Here is a 21,466-nt window from a genome sequence, read left to right on the forward strand (position 1 = left end):
ACTTGCTGAGAGCCCAAGGCGGGCAGCTCCAGGGGCAGCAGCCAGTCTGTGATGGATCGGTCATTCAGCTGCAAGGTGGCCTGGCCCTGCCTGGCTCCACAGGTGCTGCCCGCACACGCTGGGGCTCCTGGGCAGCCGCGGGCTGGGAGGGCCACCAGGTGGGCACTGTGCAGCCCCTACGTGGCCCCCCTGGAAGGGGACCTGCCCTGACTGGTGCTGCCTCCCCAGGGGCCTTCATGATCCCATTCCTCATCCTGCTGGTCCTCCAGGGCATCCCCCTGCTGTATCTGGAGTTCGCCACGGGGCAGAGGCTGTGCAAGGGGCCTGTGGGCGTGTGGAGCACCATGCACCCGGCCCTCAAGGGCGTAGGTAGGCCCCTCCATGGGCACCTGGGGGGCATGGGCAGTGTCGGCACAGAGTGGAGGGGCACAGCCTGACTGCTCAGAGGAAGGGCCCAGCAGGGGGCACTGGCCACCTGCTCAAGCAGCCTCCATCCACTCCCACACCTTGCCAGCCCCGGGGGTCACTCATTGACCAGCTCTGTGACCGGGGCACTGGCTCACTCAGACCTCCAGCCAGGGCACCGGGCAGGGTCCACTGATCAGAACTCCTGGGGCAGGAGGCCCCTGCCCTGAAGCCCACGATCCAGTCCTCCCTGGCTGCCTCTCCTGGTCCCCTCACGCTTGGTTCTGTTAGAGGCAAGCACCTGTAGGAGCCCCTGCCCCACCATGCATGGAAACTCCCCTGAAGGCCCCTCCCGCCCATGCAGGCATCACCGCCATGCTGGCGTCCTTCATGGTTGGGCTGTACTACAACACCATCATCGCCTGGATACTGTGGTACTTCTTCAACTCCTTCCAGGACCCGCTGCCCTGGAGCCAGTGCCTGCTGGGCCAGAACCTCACGGGTGAGCAGCGCCACCTGGGGCCAGAGCCAGGGTCCTAGAGGGATTGGGGGCAAGGAGCCCCGAGACTTCACTCCCCTCAGGGCAGCAGAGGAAGAGGGAGGCCGTCAGGGGCCAGGGAGCACGCAAGCCTGGCATGGGTGTGTGCACGTGTGCTGCTCCTGCTGACATGCATCACGGCTGTGACCCTGCAGGCTACACTAATGAGTGCACACTCAGCTCCTCTGTGGACTACTTCTGGTAGTGCTCTGGGCTCCCATGCTGGGCACAACCCTCCAGCCGTCTGAGTTCTCAGTGCCCACACCTGCTTGGAGGGGCACAGGTGGACTCCTGCCCAGCCCACTTCCCAGCAGGCCCTGGGTCCTCATTCCTGGGTCCGGCAGTGGGGTGATGCCTGTGGGGTGATGCCGCTCTCACCACAGCAACAATTGTGAGATGGACTCGGGGATCACCTCCATCAATGGCTTCACATCCATGTACACAGCCACAGTGATCTACTCCATCATTGGTTCCACGCCACCTAGTGCTACGACGACTGCTTCAGCATGTGAGTTGTACCGCCCCCACCACGCCCCGCACCCGGTGTCATCCTGGCTCTGCTCCAAGGAACCTCCTGACCTGTGCCTGCACACACCTGTGCCTGCACACCTGTACCTGTGCACCTGTGCCTGTACACCTGGCCTGCACACACCTGGCCTGCACACACCTGTGCCTGCACACCTGGCCTGCAGATGGCAGCCCCAAGGAGCGACCTGCTGGACAGATATGTGGGCTCCATCCCCCTGCTCATCATTGCATTCTGCAAGATGTTCAGGATCCTCTACGTGTATGGCATTGACAGGTATGAGGGAGGAGGCGGTGGGGAGCCGTGCTGGGGCTGGCCTTGGGGGGCACAAGGCAGACAGCAGAGCAGCAGCCCTGAGTCCCAGGAGGGAGCTCCACAGGGCCCCCCAGGGGCAGTCCATGCCCCTCTGGCTTCCGGATTCTCCTACACCTAGCTGTGCAGAGCAAGCACTGACAGCAGCATTGTTAGACCGCCCAGAACTTGGGGTGTATGAGCATGGAGACCACGGTGTGAGCAGACCCTCTGCCACTCAGCCAAGCAAGAGCCTTGGTCTGGGTCCCCCACAGCAGCCTGGGTGCAGGTGCAGCAGAGGAACAAGGGTGGGTGGGCAGTGGGGCTGGGGCCCTCGGCCTGGGGTACCTATGTTGTAGTGGGGGGCTGTTATCTCCCTGGAGCTCCAGGCCTTTCCAGAGGGGGGCCTTCAGCCCCCACTGGCCAGACATCTGGGTACTCACCTTGCTGGGTGGGGTGGCCACCAGAGAGCAGCCTGAGAAGCTATCAAGGTGAGCTGCTTCTGAGACCAGGTGTGCAGGCACAGGTGTGCAGGTACAGGTGCACAGGTACAGGTGTGCAGGCACAGGTGTGTGCGGGCCAGGTGTGTGCAGGCCAGGTGTACAGGCACAGGTGTGTGCAGGCCAGGTGTACAGGCACAGGTGCACAGGTACAGGTGTGCAGGCACAGGTGTGTGCAGGCACAGGTGTGTGCAGGCCAGGTGTGTGCAGGCCAGGTGTGCAGGCACAGGTGCACAGGTACAGGTGTGCAGGCACAGGTGTGTGCAGGCCAGGTGTCTGCGGGCCAGGTGTGCAGGCCAGGTGTGTGCAGGCCAGGTGTGTGCAGGCACAGGTGTGTGCAGGCCAGGTGTGTGCAGGCCAGGTGTGCAGGTACAGGTGTGTAAGCACAGGTGTGTGTGGGCCAGGTGTGTGCAGGCCAGGTGTACAGGCACAGGTGTGTGCAGGCCAGGTGTGTGCAGGCCAGGTGTACAGGCACAGGTGCACAGGTACAGGTGTGCAGACACAGGTGTGTGCAGGCACAGGTGTGTGCAGGCCAGGTGTGTGCAGGCCAGGTGTGCAGGCACAGGTGCACAGGTACAGGTGTGCAGGCACAGGTGTGTGCAGGCCAAGTTGTCAGAGGCCATGTGTGCAAGTACAAGTGTGCAGCTGAGGGGCAGGCCAAGGTACACAGGGTTGGCCATGCTCTGGTAATATCATGCAGTGCGGGTTTGGCCATGCGCCTGGCCCCACAGCTGTGCAGCTGTGCTTGGCACTGTATGTGTCCACACGTCCATCTGTGAAAGGCCCAGAGTGCAGGGCAAGGCAGGCGGTCAGTGTCTCACCCAGGTCAGTCGACACCGTACCGGCCTCTGCCTCCAGGTTCAACAAGGACATTGAGTTCATGATTGGGCACAAGCCCAACATCTTCTGGCAGCTCACGTGCTGGTCATCTTCCTCTTCTACTTCGTGGTCAAAGTCAGCAAGAAGCTAACCTACAGCATCTGGGACCCCAGCTACGTGAGTGCCCAGGGCCACCACGCCAGGGAGGGTCACAGGTCATGGCGGAGGCCCTGCATGTGCTCAGGGGAGGGTCGCAGGTCAGGGTGGAGGCTGTGTGTGTGCTCAGGGGAGGGTCACAGGTCAGGGCAGAGGCCTTGCGTGTGCTCAGGAGAAGGTCGCAGGTCAGGGCAGAGGCCTTGCGTGTGCTCAGGAGAAGGTCGCAGGTCAGGGCAGAGGCCTTGCGTGTGCTCAGGCGAGGGTTGCAGGTCAGGGCGGAGGCCATGAATGTGCTCAAGGGAGGGTCGCAGGTCAGGGCGGAGGCCCTGCGTGTGCTCAGGGGAGGGTCACAGGTCAGGGCGGAGGCCGTGAGTGTGTTCAGGGGAGGGTCGCAGGTCAGGGTGGAGGCCATGTGTGTGCTCATCTCAGGCCTGGTTCTCCCCCAGGAGTTCCCCAAATCCCGGCAGGTCGGGTACCTGCCCTGGGTGTACGTGGTGGTGGTGGTCATGGCCAGCGTGCCCAGCCTCATTATCCCATGCTTCGCCATCTACAAGCTCATCAGAGGCCGCTGCCAGTAGCCAGAGGAGCAGCAGGGCCTGGTCAGCACACAGTCCACAGCCTCCATGAACAGGGACCTCAAGTACTGAGGGGCCCAGCCCCAGGCTACATGTGTCTGCATGTGAGTGCATGTGTGCAGACATTCATGTGTATGTGTGAGCATTGCATACATGTGTGCACTAGCCTGAATGTGTAAACATGCATGTTGTACATGTGTATATTCATTCATGTGTATGTGATATTTCTCCATATGCATGCATGTCTATGCACACGTGTGTGTGCATGTGAGTTATGTCAGCATTGTGTGCATGCCTGGATATGTATGTATTATGTGCACGTATGCCTGTGTGCATACATGTGCATGTTTTATGGGTGTGTGCATATGCATGCATATGTGTGTATGTGCATCTGTACATATGTAGCTGTATATTTTGTGCACATGTGGACATGTGCATCGTGCTTACACGTATACACACACTGCTTGTATGCACGTACATGTGTGTGCATCTCCAGGTGCACACATGTTCACATACATGTGTGCATCTGTATTTACATATTCGTGGCACACACGTCCACCATGTGGGCCCAGTCTCCTTGTCATGAACATGGTGCAGCATGCCACACAGCCCTGGGTATGTCCCCCAAAGTCAAGAGCTGAGGGGTGGGGAGGCTTCACCTGCTGCACCCCAGATTGTCATGGATGGCCGTGGAGCCTGGAGCATGGGCTACTGACTCGGCCCCTACAGCCATTCTCATTTCCCAGCCCCCACCCTGTGCCCTCCCCTTAGCTACAGACCCTTGACCTAGAGACCCCTGAGGTCAGGGTTTGGGCCCTTTTACCAGAAGCCCATAGAGCCTGTGGTGACATGGCCACACCCCCCATGCCCTGGCCCCTCCGCCCCTGGCTTAATGAATATTCACCATTTAATCATTGCTTCTGCCTGGCATGGACAGACACCCTGAGTGCAGCTCAGTGTGGCCCAGCCAGAGAAAGACAACAGCTGTTTTCTTACAGGGACATTAACTGTGAATTGTTAGCCAGATGTTGGGAGAGAGGGTTACAGGGTAACTTGGCCCTGGCCCCTGCCACCAAGGATGCTGCATGCCTCCTGGCCCCCCTGGAGCCCAGGGCTGGGTTGGGGTGGATGGCCCTGGGACTTGGCACCAACCTCAGCCCCATGCGAGCTGTACCTGTGGCATCTGCTTCCACAAATGGCCACCTCCATGCTCTGCAGAAAAGCCTGGGTGCTTCCCTTCAAGCAGACTTTCTAGAATTATCACAAGTTGGGCTGGGATGCTGGGGGGTCCCCTTCCTCCCAGAGACCCTGGCCACAAGCTCCAGTCCTGCAGTTCCAGCCACCCAGCCCACCGCAGACATGGAGCAGGGCAGAGCTGGGATGTGTTCTGACCACTCAGCACTCACCCCTCCATTGCCCTGTGGTGCCCCTGGCAAGGCCTGGCCAGGTGTGCCATCCAGGAGGCTGGTGGTCATGTGACACCTCTGGAGCACAGTGCTGCAGCTTGGCATCCTTGTCAATGTGACAGACAGGCAGGTTCATGGACATCAAGTGTCCCCGTCTAAATAAACCACTGCATCTGCTGTTCTCTGTGTATGTCTAGACAGGCAAGTGTGTCCCCAGGATCGGTGTGGCTGGTGATCAGCTCCACTCCCCTGTGGGCTGCAATCGGGATGCTGTCCACAAGGCCACGTGTTGTGGCCGAGACAGGCTGGGCATTGGGCAGGACTGTCTGCCTCCCAAAGGCCCTGTCCCTGTTGTGCTCAGTGGGGGTCACCTCAGGGACTCCTGTAGCTCTGGGGAGGGTGTGGGCTCCACTCTGAGGGCCCCAGGCTGGGCTAGGGAGCAGGTGCAGCCCCTGGTACAGGCCACATAGGACTGGCCAGGAAGCCATGTTCAGACTCCCGAGGTGTCAGGAGACAGGTGTGGCCTGAGGACTAAGCCCCCTCCTATGCTGCCCCAGAAGCAGGGAAGCCACAGCCACCACAGCCACATGTGGCCAGGCAACAGCCTTTATCTGCTGACCCTGTCGGGAACTGTGTGGCATGGGGAGGTCAGGGGCTGCCAGGGTCCTGGGTGGAGGGTGGGGCTCCCTGGTGATGGATGTTCTGGGTCTTGAGGTGTCCACATCCTTGACTCAGCTTCACAGGCCACCTTGGCAAACCGAGGGTGGGGGAGGGGAGCGGGGACCTCTGACCCTGTCACCAATGAGCATGAGTCTGCATTACCTCAACATCAAAACACTTGTTACAGATAAATAACTAAAACCAATTCACCATGCCCCTGAACATCCCCAACAAGAGCACACGGCTGTCGCAGGGACAGCTCTCTCCATGGTGGTACCAGCCTGCAGCTGACATTGGACATGCTTGTGGGAGAAGGGCTGGGGATGCGGGCATGGCCAGGCACCAGGTTACCAATTAACCGGGCTCCACCGGCTTTCCTGTAAATAAACCAGAGGACACGATGGAGGGGACGCTCAGGCTCCAGGACAGCAGAGGGTGCAGGTGCAGTGTGGTCTGGATGCTCCCTGAGCCACTGGACTGCTATGGCCCAGGACCTCAGCCCAGACCTAGCCATGGATGCGCAGGAGGATGAGAGGCCCTGGTGGGACAACAAGCTCCAGTACCTGCTCAACTGCATGGGGTTTGCTGTGGGGCTGGGGAACATCTGTAGGTTCCCATACCTGTGCCAGACCCATGGTGAAGGTGAGCCTGCCAGCCACATCTGGGTAGCCAAGGGGCTGGCCTTCCCCACCCCTGACCCCTGGGCAGCACCACCATCCCAGGAAACCAGACACATGGGGCCCCAGGAAGAGCCCGGCCTTGGTGTCTGAGCCCCGGGGAATTTAGGGGCCGCACACGGGGTCCCAGGCCAGCACACAGCTCCATTCCCAGCGGCGCTGCCCCTTGGTGTGGAGCCAGTCTCCAGGGGGCAATCACCCTGGTGTCCACGTTCATGGGGGCTGGCATATCCCAAGTCTCCTTGTGGGGTGACAGGAGCCCCAGGCTCACCAGCATCATGGATGCACCTGTGCTGCCACATGTGTGCACCAGCCAGGGGCTGCTGCCCTCAGGGCTGTTGTTGCCCAAGTGCCCCCATTTAACGAGCAGGCCTGGGATGCCCATGCCCGACCCTCTCCAGTGAGGAACCTGGGGAGATCCCCCCAGGGGCCAGGGCCTTGGGGACACAGAGGTCAGGGGAGGGGGCCTCTCATCAGGGATGCAGATGAGGGAGGAGCAGCCGCCCCAATGCACTGCTATGGCACCTGTTTCCAGATGCAGCAAGCATGGCTGAACATGCCGGAACATTCTGTCTTCTTACTCCCCTTCCTCCCCAGGCTGTGCTGAGGGGCGGTCTCACCCCAGCCACTCAGTGCCCATCACCCATCACTTGGAATTTTGTAAAGAATACCTCCACATCTTGCATGGCCGCACTCACCCTCCTCGCTCCTGGGCAGTTCCAGGGTCTTCTGAGCTGGTGGCCCTTCCTCATCCTCATGCCAGCTCCTGTTCCAGGTGTCTGCTTGCCTGCTCCACCTGTCTACACTGGCCATGCCCACTCTGCCTGTCCACACTGGCCATTCCCACTCCACCTGTCCACACTGGCCACATACACTCTGCCTGTCCACACTGGCCATGGCCACTCTGCCTGTCCACACTGGCCACATACACTCTGCCTGTCCACACTGGCCATGCCCACTCCACCTGTCCACACTGGCCGTGCCCACTCTGCCTATCCACACTGGCCATGACCACTCTGCCTGTCCACACTGGCCACATACACTCTGCCTGTCCACACTGGCCATGCCCACTCTGCCTATCCACACTGGCCATGACCACTCTGCCTGTCCACACTGGCCACATACACTCTGCTGGTCCACACTGGCAGTGCCTGCTCTGCCTGTCCACACTGGCCACTTACACACTGTCCACACTGGCTGCGCACACTCCTGTCCACACTGACCACACAGACAGCCTCTGAGTCTGCCCCACAGTGCCGCCCGGCTGGTTTATTCTCCCACGAGGCTGAGTATGCAGCTGGCAGCTATGCCAACCACACTCGGCCAGAACCAGGGCTGGCCGCCAGCAACACACCAGGTGCCCCAATGGGGAGCAGAGGGTGGCCATCCCCTGACCTCTGTGTCCTGGCAGGGGCCTTCCTCATCCCCTACTTCATTGCCCTGGTCTTTGAGGGGATCCTGCTCTTCCACATCGAGCTCGCCATTGGCCAGCACCTGCGCAGGGGCAGCACTGGGGTGTGGATGGCCATCTCCCCCTACCTGGGCGGCGTAGGTAGGCCACCCCCTCCTCAGCTCCCCAGGAGGACCTGCTCTGCACGTGGCGGCACCGCTCCTCCCCTGCCATGGGATGCGTTGTCCTTGCTGTCCGCAGAGCTGGGCTGCTTCAAGGTGTCCTCTTTGTCAGCCTGTACTACAGCACCTGGGTGCTGTGGTACTTCCTCAACTCCTTCCAGCACCCATTGCCCTGGAGCTGCTGCCCTCTGGATGGCAACAAGATGGTTGAGGGCGTGGCCAGTGTGGACAGGTGACCTCTCCTGGTCACTGGTCCTCTCTGGACCCAGGGGCCACCCAGATCCCCATCCGTTCACACACCAGGCCCTGGGCCTCATTTCCCCATCTCAGCCTCATAGGGAGGTGAGAGAGCATGGCTCGGCTGAAGGGTGGGGGCCACTCCATTGCAGGGTCAACTGTGCTGGCACCTATGGCCCTGCTGGCTCTTGGGGCAGGGTGTGCATGCCACATATGGGCTCTGCTACCTGTTCACCCCTAACATAAGTGGAAGGGGGCAGGGGGCACCCAGTGGGCAAAGGATGAGGGCCTCGGGGTCTCAGCAGGGTCGGGGCAGGGACTTTGGTCTGGGGTGTGTGGACTTGTGCACCTGCAGGAAATCCAGGTGCTGACAAGGTGGGAGTGTGGGGGAGGGGCCAACTGGAATCAGCTGTCACCTGGGGCAGAAGCGTCCAGCAGGTGTGGCACACAGGACCAAAGGGCTTCTCCTTGGAATCTGCAGCGCTTCTAGACCATTCCATTGGTCCAGGATCCCAAGGGGGTTTCCAGGGCTGCTGACCACCACCAGGAATCAGCTGCACACCTGGGCATGAGGCTGTCTCTCCAGATACCCAGCAGTGGGCAAATGGGGCAGTGGGTGCAAATGCCCCTGCCCAGGGGCCTCACACAGCCAAAGCCACACGTGGGAGAGGGCAGGGAGCATACCCTGGTTGGAGTCAGCTCAGATCTGGTTCTAGGCCCCACCACCAAGTGCCAGCCATGCTCTGCTGTGGGCCTGATGAAGGCACAGCTTGCTGGCTGCCTCACAGAACAGGGGAGCCATGTCAGCTGCAACGCCAAGCAAGCTCCCTCCTGGCACAAAGTCCTGAACGGTTCTTGGAATCTGTACAGGTCACACCTGGTTGTGGTGTGACCCAAAAGGGCCAGGGAACGTTCTGGAATAGCATCTGCTGTGTTCACATTCCAGATGCAGATTCTCCAGAATGTGCGGGTGTGGCTGGATGCAGCCACCCAGATCTTCTCTCTGTCCCTGGACTTCGGTGGACACATCGCCTTTGCCAGCTACAACCCGCCCAGGTGGGTGGCTGCCCCAGGATGCTTGGCACCCTGGCGCTGCAGTGCCAGCCAGCAAGGGCTGAGCTGGGGACGGTGCTGTGGGACCTGCTGGTCTGGGGTGGGCTCCACCTGGCTTGTCTGTTCCAGGAGCTGCTGTGTGTGCCCAGCCTGACTGTGGCCTGGGGCAGGTCTGGGGCCCACAGGGTGCTGAGTGCAGCTCTGAGCCTTTCCACAAATGATGAAGGAATAGAGCGAGGCAGTGGGGCGTGGCCCAGGCTCAGTGGGGCCCTAGGGGAAGGCCCCCATGTCAGGGTCCCAGGCTTGATGGGCAGGGGGCCCTGAATGCAGCCCCTGTGTGAGGGGCCCAGGCTCAGTGGGCAGGGGGCCCTCCCGAGGCCCTTAGTACCCCTGTGTGAGGGGCCCAGGTCAGTGGGCAGGGGGCCCTCCTGAGGCCCTGAGTGCCCCCATGTGCAGGAACAACTGTGAGAAGGATGCCGTGGTCATCTCCCTGGTGAAAAGCATGACTTCCCTGTAAGCCTCTGTTGCCATCTTCTCTGTCATGGGCTTCAAGGCCACCACGGACCACAGGTAGTGCCTGGACAGGTGAGGCTAGGCCACGCCATGGGCAGGGGTGGGGCAGGCATGCCACCATTCCTGAGGACTCTCACTGGAAAAAGGGTCTCAGCAGATGAAACTCAGGAATGGATGGAGCTGAGGTTGCCCTGGGGGACGTGGGCCCTGAGTCAGGGACAGAGGGGTGCCCCCTGGAACCTCTGGGGGGCTGCCACTGAACCCCGTGCGCCTGGGGCCTCCAGGATCACAGGAGGCCTCTTCCGCTCTGAGATGTGCACAGTGCATGGCCCTAAGGCAGCCCCAGTACGCCGATGCCGCCCGAGCAACCCTGAGGCCCTCCGCCCGGCTGTCCAGACATGTCTCATTTGGGGTGTTGGATGGGCTGCAGCCTCTGGCATAGGGAGCCCTGCTCCCGCAGAGTACGCATTCCCAAGAGGGAGCTCCAGGCACCCAAGGGTCCTGCTGAACCCGTTGGCACTCAGGACGGCCCCCACATGCAGAGCCAATGGGTGGTGCCTGTGCCAACCCCACACCTCTCAGAGGGAGGAGGTAGAGGACAGGCCAGCCATGGGCAGTGCTGCTGGAGCCGGTGCCCCAGGAGCACTGAGCATGTGTGTGCTTCACGTGTGTGTGTGCCTCATGTGCGCCTGTGTGCTTCCCATGTGTGCACCTCATGTGTGTCTCATGTGTGTGTGCCTCACCTCAGCGCCACCCTCACCAATGTTGAAGGAGCTTCTCCAGCTCCTCCACCCAGACCCCAAGGACAGGGTCCTGTCACATCTCAGCCTGACTCCCGGGGTTCCATGGAGCATAGCAAGTGGCGGACATGCTGCACCATGCAAAGATGCTTCTCTCTGTTCCAAGGCTCCCACTCCCAGGGTCTCTGCCAACACTGGGTGAGGGGACGCTGGGCCGGGGCTCCCACTCCCTGGGTCTCTGCCAGCACTGGGTGAGGGGGCGCTGGGCTGGGGCTCCCACTCTGGCGGCCATGCCCACACTGGGGGCGCTGGGCTGGGTGCCTGGGGCATCAGGATGAGGCTCGTACTTCCTCCCCTGGCCGCACTTGTCCCTACTCTGTGTGGCTGCGTGAGACCCTGCTTCATACAAGGCACTGACGCCCCTGCACTGAGCGTGGCCAATGGCGCTGTCATGCCTGGCGCCCACCTGACACGCGGCTTCCTCCGTGAGGCACATCATGGCCTCCCGTATTTAGGACACTGGACACGGGGCCTTCTGAGCAGCCAGACCGGCTGCCGACAGAACACAGCAAACCTGCGGAAGACATGGCGCTTGAGCGACCCAGAAAGCTGACAAAGGAGGGCTGGGCTCTGCTGGGACCCCAGCCGGGAGCCTCAATGCCCAGATCAGGGCTCAGTGGACTGTGCGGGAGGGCGACAGGAGCAGCTATGTGGACAGCGAGCCCCAAAGCCGACCTCGGGAGCTGCATGACGCCGGGTGTGGGCGGACAGGGGCTCTCAGGTCACGGGGCGGGGGTTCTCAGCCCCTGAATGCTGACCTGCGAGTCCTGAAAATGGGAGGCTGGGCCCTTCAGCTGAGCTGCAGAAGACAATGCCCCTGTGCCAGCCCGGGGCTTGAAGGATGAGGCTGCCCCCTCCCGGAACAATAGTGCACACGGGTTCCCCGCAGGAGCAGAGACGTGGGCGGGCTGGGCCCCCAGGGTGCCATGGGCCCTGTGCCTGGACACATCTGCTGGCTCAGGCAGTGGGTGGTAACACAGGCCCCACAGCTCCACCCTGTGTCCCCGCAAAAACATCCTGGGCCTCATTGATGAGTTCAACTTCCTGGAACAGAGCATCTACAGGGCTAGCTAGGAGGCCGTCCTCACACAGCTCAATGCCACACAGCCAGAGAGGCTGCCCCTGCTGCCCCTGAGGGTCTGCCACCTGGAGGACTTCCTGGACAAGGTAGTGCATGCAGGGCTGCAGGGCCACCCCGGGAACCCCAGGCACTGGGCCAGGCCAAAGGGCTGTGAGCCTGCCGGAGTCCAGTGGAGCCCTTGTCCAGTGGGGTGGCTTCAGGGCTGGGCTGATGGGCAGCCGGGCACAGATCCTGGCTCCAGGCACCTAGAGCCTCCTGGAGGGATGGTGGGCATGGCATCCCTGCAGGCACACCCCTGGCCCACACACGTGACCCACCTCCAGGTTGCAGAGTGCCTGGGGCCCCGGCCTTCATCGTCTTCATGGAGGCCGTGCTGCCCATGCCGGGGGCGCCCATGTGGGCCGTGTTCTTCTTCGGGATGCTCTTCACCCTGGGGCTCTTGTCCATGTTCAGCAACATGGAGGGGATCATCACGCCACTCTTGGACATGGGGGTCGTCCCCACGGGGGTCCCCAAGGAGGCCCTCATGGGTGAGTGCACAGCTCAGCCATAGGGATGCCTGCCGCCTCCCCTACAGAGTTCAGGGGCACCAGGCCAGCCTGCTCCCTGAGGACAGCCCAGCAGCTCTGGGCAGGATGCAGGTGGACCTGCCCTGACTGTGGCCAGCTGAGGCCAAGCCCTCGCCCACCTCTGGCAGGCAGGGCAGGGTGGGGGAGAGGGGTAGGTGCAGGACTCCCATCCAGCCCCCTGCACCCCAGGGCTGGTCTGCCTGGCCTGCCTGCTCTCGGCCACCTGCTTCACGCTGCAGTCCAGAAGCTACTGGCTTGAGATCTTCGACAGCTACACGGCCTCCCTCAACCTCATCGTCTTTACCTTCGTCAAGGTGGTGGGGTCATTTACGTCTACGGCCTACAGCGGTGAGCTGAGGTCCATGAGGAGCCTGGGGGGTGGGGATGGCTCCGCAGTGCCACTGAGCCCAGCATCTGTGCAGGTTCTGTGATGACATCGTGTGGATGATAGGGCGGTGAGCAGGCCTCTACTGGTGTGTGGCGTGGCTTGTGGCCAGCCCTCTGCTCCTCCTGAGCATCTTCCTGGCCTACCTCATCCTGCTGGCCCACAGGCTGCCCAGTTACTGGGCTTGGAACCCCCAGCATGTAGGTCCTCCCATGGTGATCAAGGGGCCACAGTGACCTGCAGGGTGACCCTGGTGGGACCGGAGCCTCTCGAGGGCCTCAGAGAAGTGTCCAGACCCTGGAGACATCGGTCCTTCCAGCCCACACTTTCCACTTGCTGTGGGGACAGGCAGCCAGGGAAGCAACAATTCCAGTGTCTGGGAGAGGTCGGGAGGCAGACTGGAGAAGGGTCACTCCCTGCCCCGTCCACACAGGGGACCATGCAACACCTGGCCTGGGCCACCCCTCCCAGAGTGAGCACCGGAATCCCTCAGGGTCTGCCTGGGGGAAGTGAGAATTTTCTGCTTTATCCCTGGGGTCTCAGACCACACCTCACCTGTCCACAAGTGTTGGAGGCCAGTGGGTGGGGACCACGTGCCCCTGCCTGCCCTGAGGGCTTCTACCCAGAGGGAGACTCAAGCCCCAGCTCCCTCATCCCTGAGCACCCACCCAGGATGCTGCCCTCCTGTAGTCCCAGGGAGGAGTTGGGGCTGCCTCCACGCACAGGTGGTTGGGTCAGCCTCGCTCTGCCCAAGGCCTGGGGTCTGGAGCCCGGGGTCTGCCCCCTCCAGGCTGAGCTCTCTCTCTCTCTTGTGCCCCCTGCAGGAGCAGTTCCCCTCCAGACAGGAGAAACTCTACTCTGGCTGGGTGCAAGCCATCTGTGTGCTCGTGTCCCTGCTGCCCGCACTGTGGGTCCCAGGCATCACACTAGCCCGGCTGGTGGCCAAGTGCAGGAGGCAGCAGCAGGACACATGGCTGGACAGGAGCCTGAGGCTGCAAGACAGCAGGGCCCACTGAGGGGCAGGGATGGCCGTGGGTGACCTCATCATGTCCTCCCACCGACTCTGCAGGACTCTTGGCTCCCCATGTCTTGAGCCTGCTCTGTCTGGGGTCCACTCTGCCCTCAAATGGGAGGCCAAGTCCACTCAGGGGCACCCCAGGTCCTGGCTGCCATGGGAGGCCCTCTGTGTCAGTGCCACCCACACAGTCCCACAGGGCATGGCCCACACAGCCTCAAGCTGCAGCAGTGGACAAAGGGCAGGTGTGCTGATGGCAGGCCAGGCCCTGCACAGCTTCCCTGCCGGGAATCCAGCCCCAGGCTGACCCCCAAGTCCAGCTCAGGATAGGTGGCAGGGGTCATCTGCACACACATGAAGGGGACACACGGGTTCTGGGAGCCCAGCCAGGGAGGATTCTGGGAGACACCGCCAGTGTCAGCACCCATGCTTGAGGGCAGAGGCTGCTGAAGTCAGAGTTCCTACCATGGGGCCTCACCAGCTGCCCTCCCCCACCAAGCACCCAGGCAGTCAGCCCCCACCTGCCCACCCCACCCCTGCTTCCTTCTGACCACAGACCCTGGCCTCACACTGCCAGACCAGTACCCACAGAGCCCCTAGCCTTTTCCCGGTGCCCTGCAGAAACACACAGCTGGCCATGCCCCCTGTGGCACCCGAGAAGGCATGTGTGTGTTATCACCCAAGGAGCGTCTGTGCTGGGAGCAGCTCTCACCGCCACAGGTGTGACCAAGGCCCGGCTGCAGAGGAGCTGAGAGCTAAACACCCCCTCAGCCCCAGCACTCCATGCACATCTGAGCCCACAGTGGGGGAGGCCGGCACTTAGCCCTCCTTCGTGACACCTCCTCCCCACGCCATTCTGAGACAGGTGGCGGTGAGCATGGGGTGTCACACAGGGGAGCCCATACCACAGGTGGCATCCCAGGGCTCAGCCCCATCCTGCTCACTTGAATGTCACTGCTGACAGCAGCTCTGAGCAGACAGCTGAGGGGACAGGAGCTCGTGGGACCCACAGGCATCTGCCCTACCCTCAGCTCTGCCCTGCAGTGTCCCTTCAGTCGGCCCTCCCCTCACATGCTGTAGAGACCTCGTGGTTCACGACCTGCCCTCTGCACAGTGGACAGTGCAGGCAGGGGCCCCCCCACAGGGCTGGGAAGTGAGGGCAACGCTGTCCCAACACTGCCCTGTGGCCTGCAAACCCTACCATTGCATTGAACGGCTCCAGATCTGCCCTTCCTGACCACACCTCGCCTGGCCACTCCATGCCCAGGAGCTTGGCCTGGAGGGGCCCTCAGGGGCTGGTGGTAGTGTTGGAGCCAAGAGTGGTGGTGGTTCAGTGGCCAAGAGGGAAGGGGTGGGGCATGGGGACAGAGACCCAGTGGACACCTAGCCTCCAGAAAACTCAGCCATGGATGTGTGGGCAGATGGACACTCACATGTGAATGTGGACATGGCCTAGGGGCTACAGAGGGCAATGGCCGACCCATGTGACACCCCCATGGGCACAAGCCCTCGATGTGACATCTCTGACTGGCAGGGGCTGGCACAGGAGCAAATGCTGCCCTCATGTGGACAGATGTGGCTGGAACAGAGGAGTCCTCAGAGGGCCCCTCCCTCCTGGGCACCGTGTCCACAGGCAACAGCCCCCAGGGGCAGACAGGGCCACCACTGCCACAAGGTCAGCTGATGGGGACTACAGTTAGCACAACCAGCAGGGGGCGCTTGAGAGCAGGGCACAGGCATCTTTGTTTTGGGGGGCGCTATCCCTCACAGTCACAGCAGCCTCCACAGGTGACAGCAGTGAGCCCGCCCCCTGGGGGTTCTGCCTCTGCCCCCCCCCCCATCAGGAGCTGCTCATTGCTAAGGGCAGAGCTCGGGCAGCAAAGAGGCTCATGCTGTTTCACCTGTGGGGATCCCGCAAAGCAGCCACTCGATATTGCATCCCCTGTTGGCACTGGCTGGAGTCCTGGCTGCCCTGCTCCCATCCAGCTCCCTAATGGCCCTAGAAGGCAGCAAAGGGTGCCCAAGCACCTGGGCCCCTGCTACCCATGTGGGAGACCCGGATGGAGCTCCAGGCTCCAGCCTGGTTCAGCATTGGCTGTGACAGCCACCAGGGGAGCCAGTGGATGGAATCTCTCTCCCCCCCACCCTGTCGCTCTCAAATGAACCAATAAACCTTTGAATTATGAAAGCTCAGTTTTTTCAAAGTTTGGCATTTGGTGAAGCCTGAGAACCTGAGTGACAGCATAGCAGGGCCTGGGGTTCCCCATGGGCACATTGGCTTAGTCACAGGACAGTCTGGGGTCCCCTGGGCATGTCAGCTTAGTCACCAGGACAGTCTGGGGTCCCCTGGGCACATCAGCTTAGTCACCAGGACAGTCTGGGGTCCCCTGGGCACATCAGCTTAGTCACCAGGATGTCTTTTGGAAGCAGCAGCAAAGGGGCACATCCTGTGCCATAAAACCCGGCATGAGGCACCAGGAGCCCTGTCTAAGGTCCATGTCCATGGCCCCAGCTGTGACATCCTGGTAGGTTCTGGAATTGCTCACAGCAGCTGGCATGTCACACAGGTGCCAGCTTGGCCAGGCTTCAGGCTGCCCAAGCCACCCCTGCAGTGGGGACCACTCCTTCACCAAGATCCAGCCCTGATGCTGCCCTTCCTGTTCTCAGTTGGGTCCTTGGGACACATCCGGTCCCCTGCACGCTGGGGCCTGCCTGGGGAAGGGGGCTCCCTGCTCATCCTTGCCAGGCACTAGGCAGCGCCACACTGCCTGAGATGCGTGGCTCCAGCACGTGAGCAAGACTCCCCCACGGCAGCCATGCCTCCACCTGCCCTGGCATCTGAGGACGGGAGGGGAGCCCACATGCACTGCTGCTTCCCTCGGCAGCCCTGGATCACGTGGGGGTGATGAGTGGGCCTGGGGTGAGACACATGCTCACAGGCCCATGCCCCACAGCCAGGTCTCCCATGAGCTGCCTTCTGGCTGTTAGTGGTAGGGTCGTGAGAGGTCTCAGTGGTGGACTCTGCTCCCCTGAGGACAGCAGGGAGGGGACTGACCTGAAGGAAGAAGGCCCCAAGGACAGGCCCTGCCCTGTGTCACAGATGACCCCTCCCCCAACAGCGATGTGCCCGGCTCCTCCAGCCTCAGTCCAGTAAGGTCTTGAAGTCTGCGTCAGGGCTGGGTCAGCTGCGGTCTCCAGGGACTCCTGGTGGAGCCCAGCACAGAGGCACCCAGCAGGCCGGGCCACTGCGCCTGCTCATAGTTGAGCATGCTGAACAGTGTCTGGATGCACGAGGTCCAGGGCTGGGCCTGGGGCACACAGGATGCAGCCTCAGGGGGGCTGCAGAGTGGCAGACAGCCCCAAGCCCACCCAGCTTCCCAAGGTCCTGGGAAAGCCCAATGTAGAGTCAGCCCTCAGCCCACAGGCTGGGACCTTGGGGTTCCTGTCACTGTACCCCAGGAACCCTCGCCTGGCAATACACGTGACCCTCAGGGATGCTAGGCACCCATCCACCTCCACCTGAGCAGCTGCCTGGGGCTGGGGTCTGCAGCACCCCCACCCACAGAGGCCAGGTCCTTGGAGTGACCACAGCAACATTAACTGATGACAAAATCACACCACCGTGGCAGAGGCACCAGCAGCCATGGGGGCAAAACCACAGAAAGAGCCACGGGGAGCAAGGGGAGCCACAGGACGAGTCCCGGGGTCCTCAGGGGGCAGCAACAGCTGTTTTTCCCACCCCTCCACATGATGCCATGGCAGAATTCTGAGGGCCCTAGCCAGCTGCCCCCTGTGGGCTCCCAGGTCCAGCTGGGCACCTCCCTCAGCTCCTCGTCCACTCACAGTAGGACCCATCTTTGGGCACACAGGCACGAGCCCGTGAGCTTTTGTATGGAGTGAGATGGAGGCCGGGTCACCTTCTCCCTGCAGAATGTTCTGGCTCTCACCATGGAGTCTGTGTTCACGATGGGCTGCAGGCCTCTGGGCTTGGGGATGAAGTGCAGTCTGGCCGAGGTCAGGGCCAACCTGGCCTGCTGCTGGACCTCTGCGTCCGACAGCTCCCACAGCTGCACCCGCTCCAGGTGCCGCCTGTAACACTCGGGCCCGTGGTCAGGGCCGGGGTCAGGGCCGACCTGGCCTGCTGCTGGACCTCTGTGTCCGACAGCTCCCACAGCCGCACCTGCTCCAGGCACTGCCTGCAACACGCCCGGAGCCAGGGTCAGGGCCGGGGTCAGGGCCGACCTGGCCTGCTGCTGGACCTCTGTGTCCGACAGCTCCCACAGCCGCACCTGCTCCAGGCACTGCCTGCAACACGCCCAGGGCCGGGGTCAGGGAACCTCGGTCCCCGTGGACACAGCACACTCTGCAGTGTGGGGTTGGGGCTACAGACGCCCTTGCCCACCACAGACACCTCCCAGGAACCCCCACACGGGGGCCCAGGGCTCCCATCCCACACCCGGCACAACTTGGTGTAATCAGTCCTGATCCCTCAGTCTGACTCAGCAGAACCAGGAGCCAGCATCTCCGCCACTCAGGCCCCATCCCCCGATGCCACCCCACCAAGGTCATCCAGAGAGGATGCCTGTTCCCCCAGGTGTCCCTGCAGTGACCCAAGTCCCTCAGAAGTGCCCTGAGGGGACTGAGCCCAAGCATGAGCATACAGGGCCACGGTGGGCCAGCACAGGGCTTCCCCGCTGTGGACCAGCATGGGGCCTCCCCTCCACAGGCCAGCACAGGGCCTCCCCTCCTCGGGCCAGCATGGGGCCTCCCCTCCACAGGCCAGCACAGGGCCTCCCCTCCGCGGGCCAGCATGGGGCCTCCATGGGCCAGGATAGGGCCTCCCCTCCGCGGGCCAGCACAGGGCCTCCCCTCCGCAGGCCAGCACAGGGCCTCCCCGCTGTGGACCAGCATGGGGCCTCCCCTCCACAGGCCAGCACAGGGCCTCCCCTCCGCGGGCCAGCATGGGGCCTCCCCTCCACAGGCCAACACAGGGCCGCTCAGCCTGTGGGGATCTGAGACACGGACACCACACACGTACCTGAGGCCCACACTTTGCAGCCTGCTCCAGACGCTCCTGCAGTAGAAGAGGAGCCGGTTCTTCTGGAACGTGGTCTCCTCAACATAGAAGAAGGACCTGAGCAGCCCCACCATGCAGGCGTCCAGCAGCCACAACAGGAACCTGGCCAGGATCCCCTCCCTCAGTCGATGCTCCATGGCCCGGGATGTTGCCACGCCCTGGAACGAGGCAGACCCCACAAGTGCACCCTCACAGGGCAGCCACGGCGGGAGTGCAGGGCACAAGGGACCCCTCACAGGAAGTCTTTATCCCTGCTCCTCTCCCCTGCCCAGCACATGACCCAACGTCCCCCACCCCACCCTGTCAGCACGGGACCTTCCAGTCCAGTGAGCGCGGGGCAGCCTCACTCACCACCCCCTCACCTCCTGGCTTGGCATTGGCCGACGCCCACTCACCTGGGCTCCGCACCCTCACCTTCCAGGTCAGCTCCTGCAGCAAGAGCTTGGAGTGCTTCCCCAGCGAGATGAACTTCGTGTTCCTCAGGAAGCAGCGCTCCTTGTGCCTGGAGCCCCAGAGGCCAGGGAGCACCAGGCGGCGTACGCCCGCAGGTATGCGTGCACCTGCCACGCTGTGCTGCTGCAGGAACCGCACCAGGCGCCAGGAGCCCGCGTCCTTCCGGGGGTCGGCGGCCGGCCCCTGCGTAGCCGGCCCCCGCAGCATCCGGAAGAGCGCGCCGTATGGGCACCATGCGTGGTTCGCAAGCAGCTTTTGGAACAGGGTCCGCATCCTCCAGTAGCGCGGGGACAGCCAGCGCAGCCTGAGGCTACCCCCGGACCTCGGCGTCCAGCCCAGGAAGATGCCCGGAGGCGCCGGGCTCCCGCTTGCAGTCCACTCCCTCAGATGCCCTGGAGGGCGTGGTCTCCGAACACTCGGCAGGTGTCACCGCGCAGGCCGCAAAAGGCCCGCGCCCCGAACTGTAGGCGGGTGAGCCCAGGGGCGCCCAGGCCTCGCCACCGCTGCTGTTCTGAACCCGTCGCGTGGACGCGGGGCCCGTCTGGATCCCACGCGCGCGGTGCAGGGGGCCGGGTCTCGGCTACGGTGCCGAGCTCGTACAAAGGCTGCCCGCACACCTGGTAGGCGCAGCTCGGGCCACCAGCAGGTAGAGCGCGCAGCGCGCCAGCAGGTGCACGAGCACGTCGTCGCCTACGCGGTGCAGCAGCAGCCCCCACGCGCCGCTGCCGCACCGCGTCTCGGTCACCGTGTTGGGCAGGTAGCTGCGCACGCAGGTGGTGAAAGCCCAGGGCGGGCCGCCGCGGGCGCCGTCCAGCAGCGCGAAGCCGAAGACCAGCACGTTTTTCGCGCCGCACTCGCAGAGCCTCTGCACGAACCTGGCCACCAGCTCCTTCAGAGAGGACACCTGCAGGGAAGGGGCCTGAGTCCCCGGGCGCCGCTCTGCCTCTGCCTCCCCGAAGCGGGTCCCCTGGGCGGCCCACCTGGCGGAAGGAGAGGGCGGCGAGGGGCGGCTGTGCGTCCCAGGGCACGCACACTAGGCACTGGGCCACCAGAGCGCGGAAGGCCGCCGGGTCCCGGCGCCGCACGAACGTGGTCAGCGGCAGCACCTCGAGGTAGCGGCTGCGCAGGAGCGCGCGCACGGCTCGGCACTGGGGCGCGCGTGGCATCGAGGGGCCGGAGCCCGGCGGCCGGGCCTGGAGATCCGGCCGCCCGCGCGGGGGCTCTGGCAAGCTGTGCGCGGGCTGTTAGAGCCCCACGTGCCAGGACCCTATCGAGTGGCTCGCGCACGCCGGGCGGCCAGGCTCCCGCCGGTGCGCTAGCGCAGGGTGCAGAGGCGGCGGGCCTGGGCGGGGTCCCCGTGGAGGAGGCGGGGCGCGGAGGGGAAGGGGCTGGGCCCTGCTGGGCGGGGGCCAGGGTCGCGGAGCAGGGTCCTGAGCCGGTGCCTGCGCTCCGCCCACTGCCCTCCTTTTGCTACGCGGGGAGGGGCGCCCTGGAGGCCGTTCGCCCTTCTGGAGCTCAGGCGCTGAGTGTCCCGTGGCTCTGGGGTCATCAACCACGAGGCGGGGGCCCTGGCGGGCGTCTGGGTCCTACCCCGCGGCTCCGCACCTTCCCAGATGCGTCGGGGCCTAGCGAGATCAGGAGGGCGTGGACGGACCCAAGGGCTCCAGACCGTGACTCACTGCCAAGGGTCTCGGAACCTCGCCAGTCTCCGTGCCCGCGAGCACCGCGGGGTCGACCTAGCAAAGACGGGAGCGCCAAGCCTGTGCTCAGCCAGGACACCTGCAGGCGGCCGGGAGTGGTCGCAGAGAGCAGCATGGCCCACGGGCTGTTGGCGTTTGAATCTCTGGAAAGCAGGAGACACATGGGGCTCCAAGGCCCCTCCACGCTGGGTGTGCAAGCACTAAGTGCTCATAAACTAGCCCTAGCTGGCCGGGATTGCTGTTATCGGTGGTGGTGGCGGTGGTGGGCGCCTGCGGGGCCACCCTTGCGGGCGCTTTCTGCTTCTCCTGGGTGCCCGCTGCCCCCGATGGCCTCTCTCCCGGTGCACGCTATCTCCTCTCCCCCGTGTGTCCGCTGTCCCCCGACACCTCTGCCCCGGGTGCCCGCTGTCCCCCGACGGCCTCTCCGCTGTGTGCTCATTGTCCCCCAATGGTGCCCG

General features: G+C 63.3%; 1 protein-coding gene and 1 pseudogene across 1 annotated transcript; one reads left to right on the forward strand and one right to left on the reverse strand.

Annotated features, from left to right (window-relative positions):
* Nucleotides 1-6,388: 6,388 nt before the first annotated feature.
* LOC133754734 (sodium-dependent neutral amino acid transporter B(0)AT3-like) lies at nt 6,389-13,779 on the forward strand (annotated as a pseudogene).
* A 3,169-nt stretch (nt 13,780-16,948) lies between these two features.
* LOC133754735 (telomerase reverse transcriptase-like) lies at nt 16,949-20,474 on the reverse strand. Its single transcript, XM_062185175.1, is given in 7 exon segments — nt 16,949-17,086; nt 17,696-17,867; nt 18,817-19,013; nt 19,231-19,675; nt 19,723-19,945; nt 19,948-20,212; nt 20,289-20,474. Coding segments are annotated over 7 exon segments (1,626 nt in total).
* Between the last annotated feature and the right edge of the window lie 992 nt (nt 20,475-21,466).

This window comes from Lepus europaeus, unplaced genomic scaffold (genome assembly GCF_033115175.1).
Source record: "Lepus europaeus isolate LE1 unplaced genomic scaffold, mLepTim1.pri SCAFFOLD_29, whole genome shotgun sequence".
NCBI classification, from domain to species: Eukaryota; Metazoa; Chordata; class Mammalia; order Lagomorpha; family Leporidae; genus Lepus; species Lepus europaeus.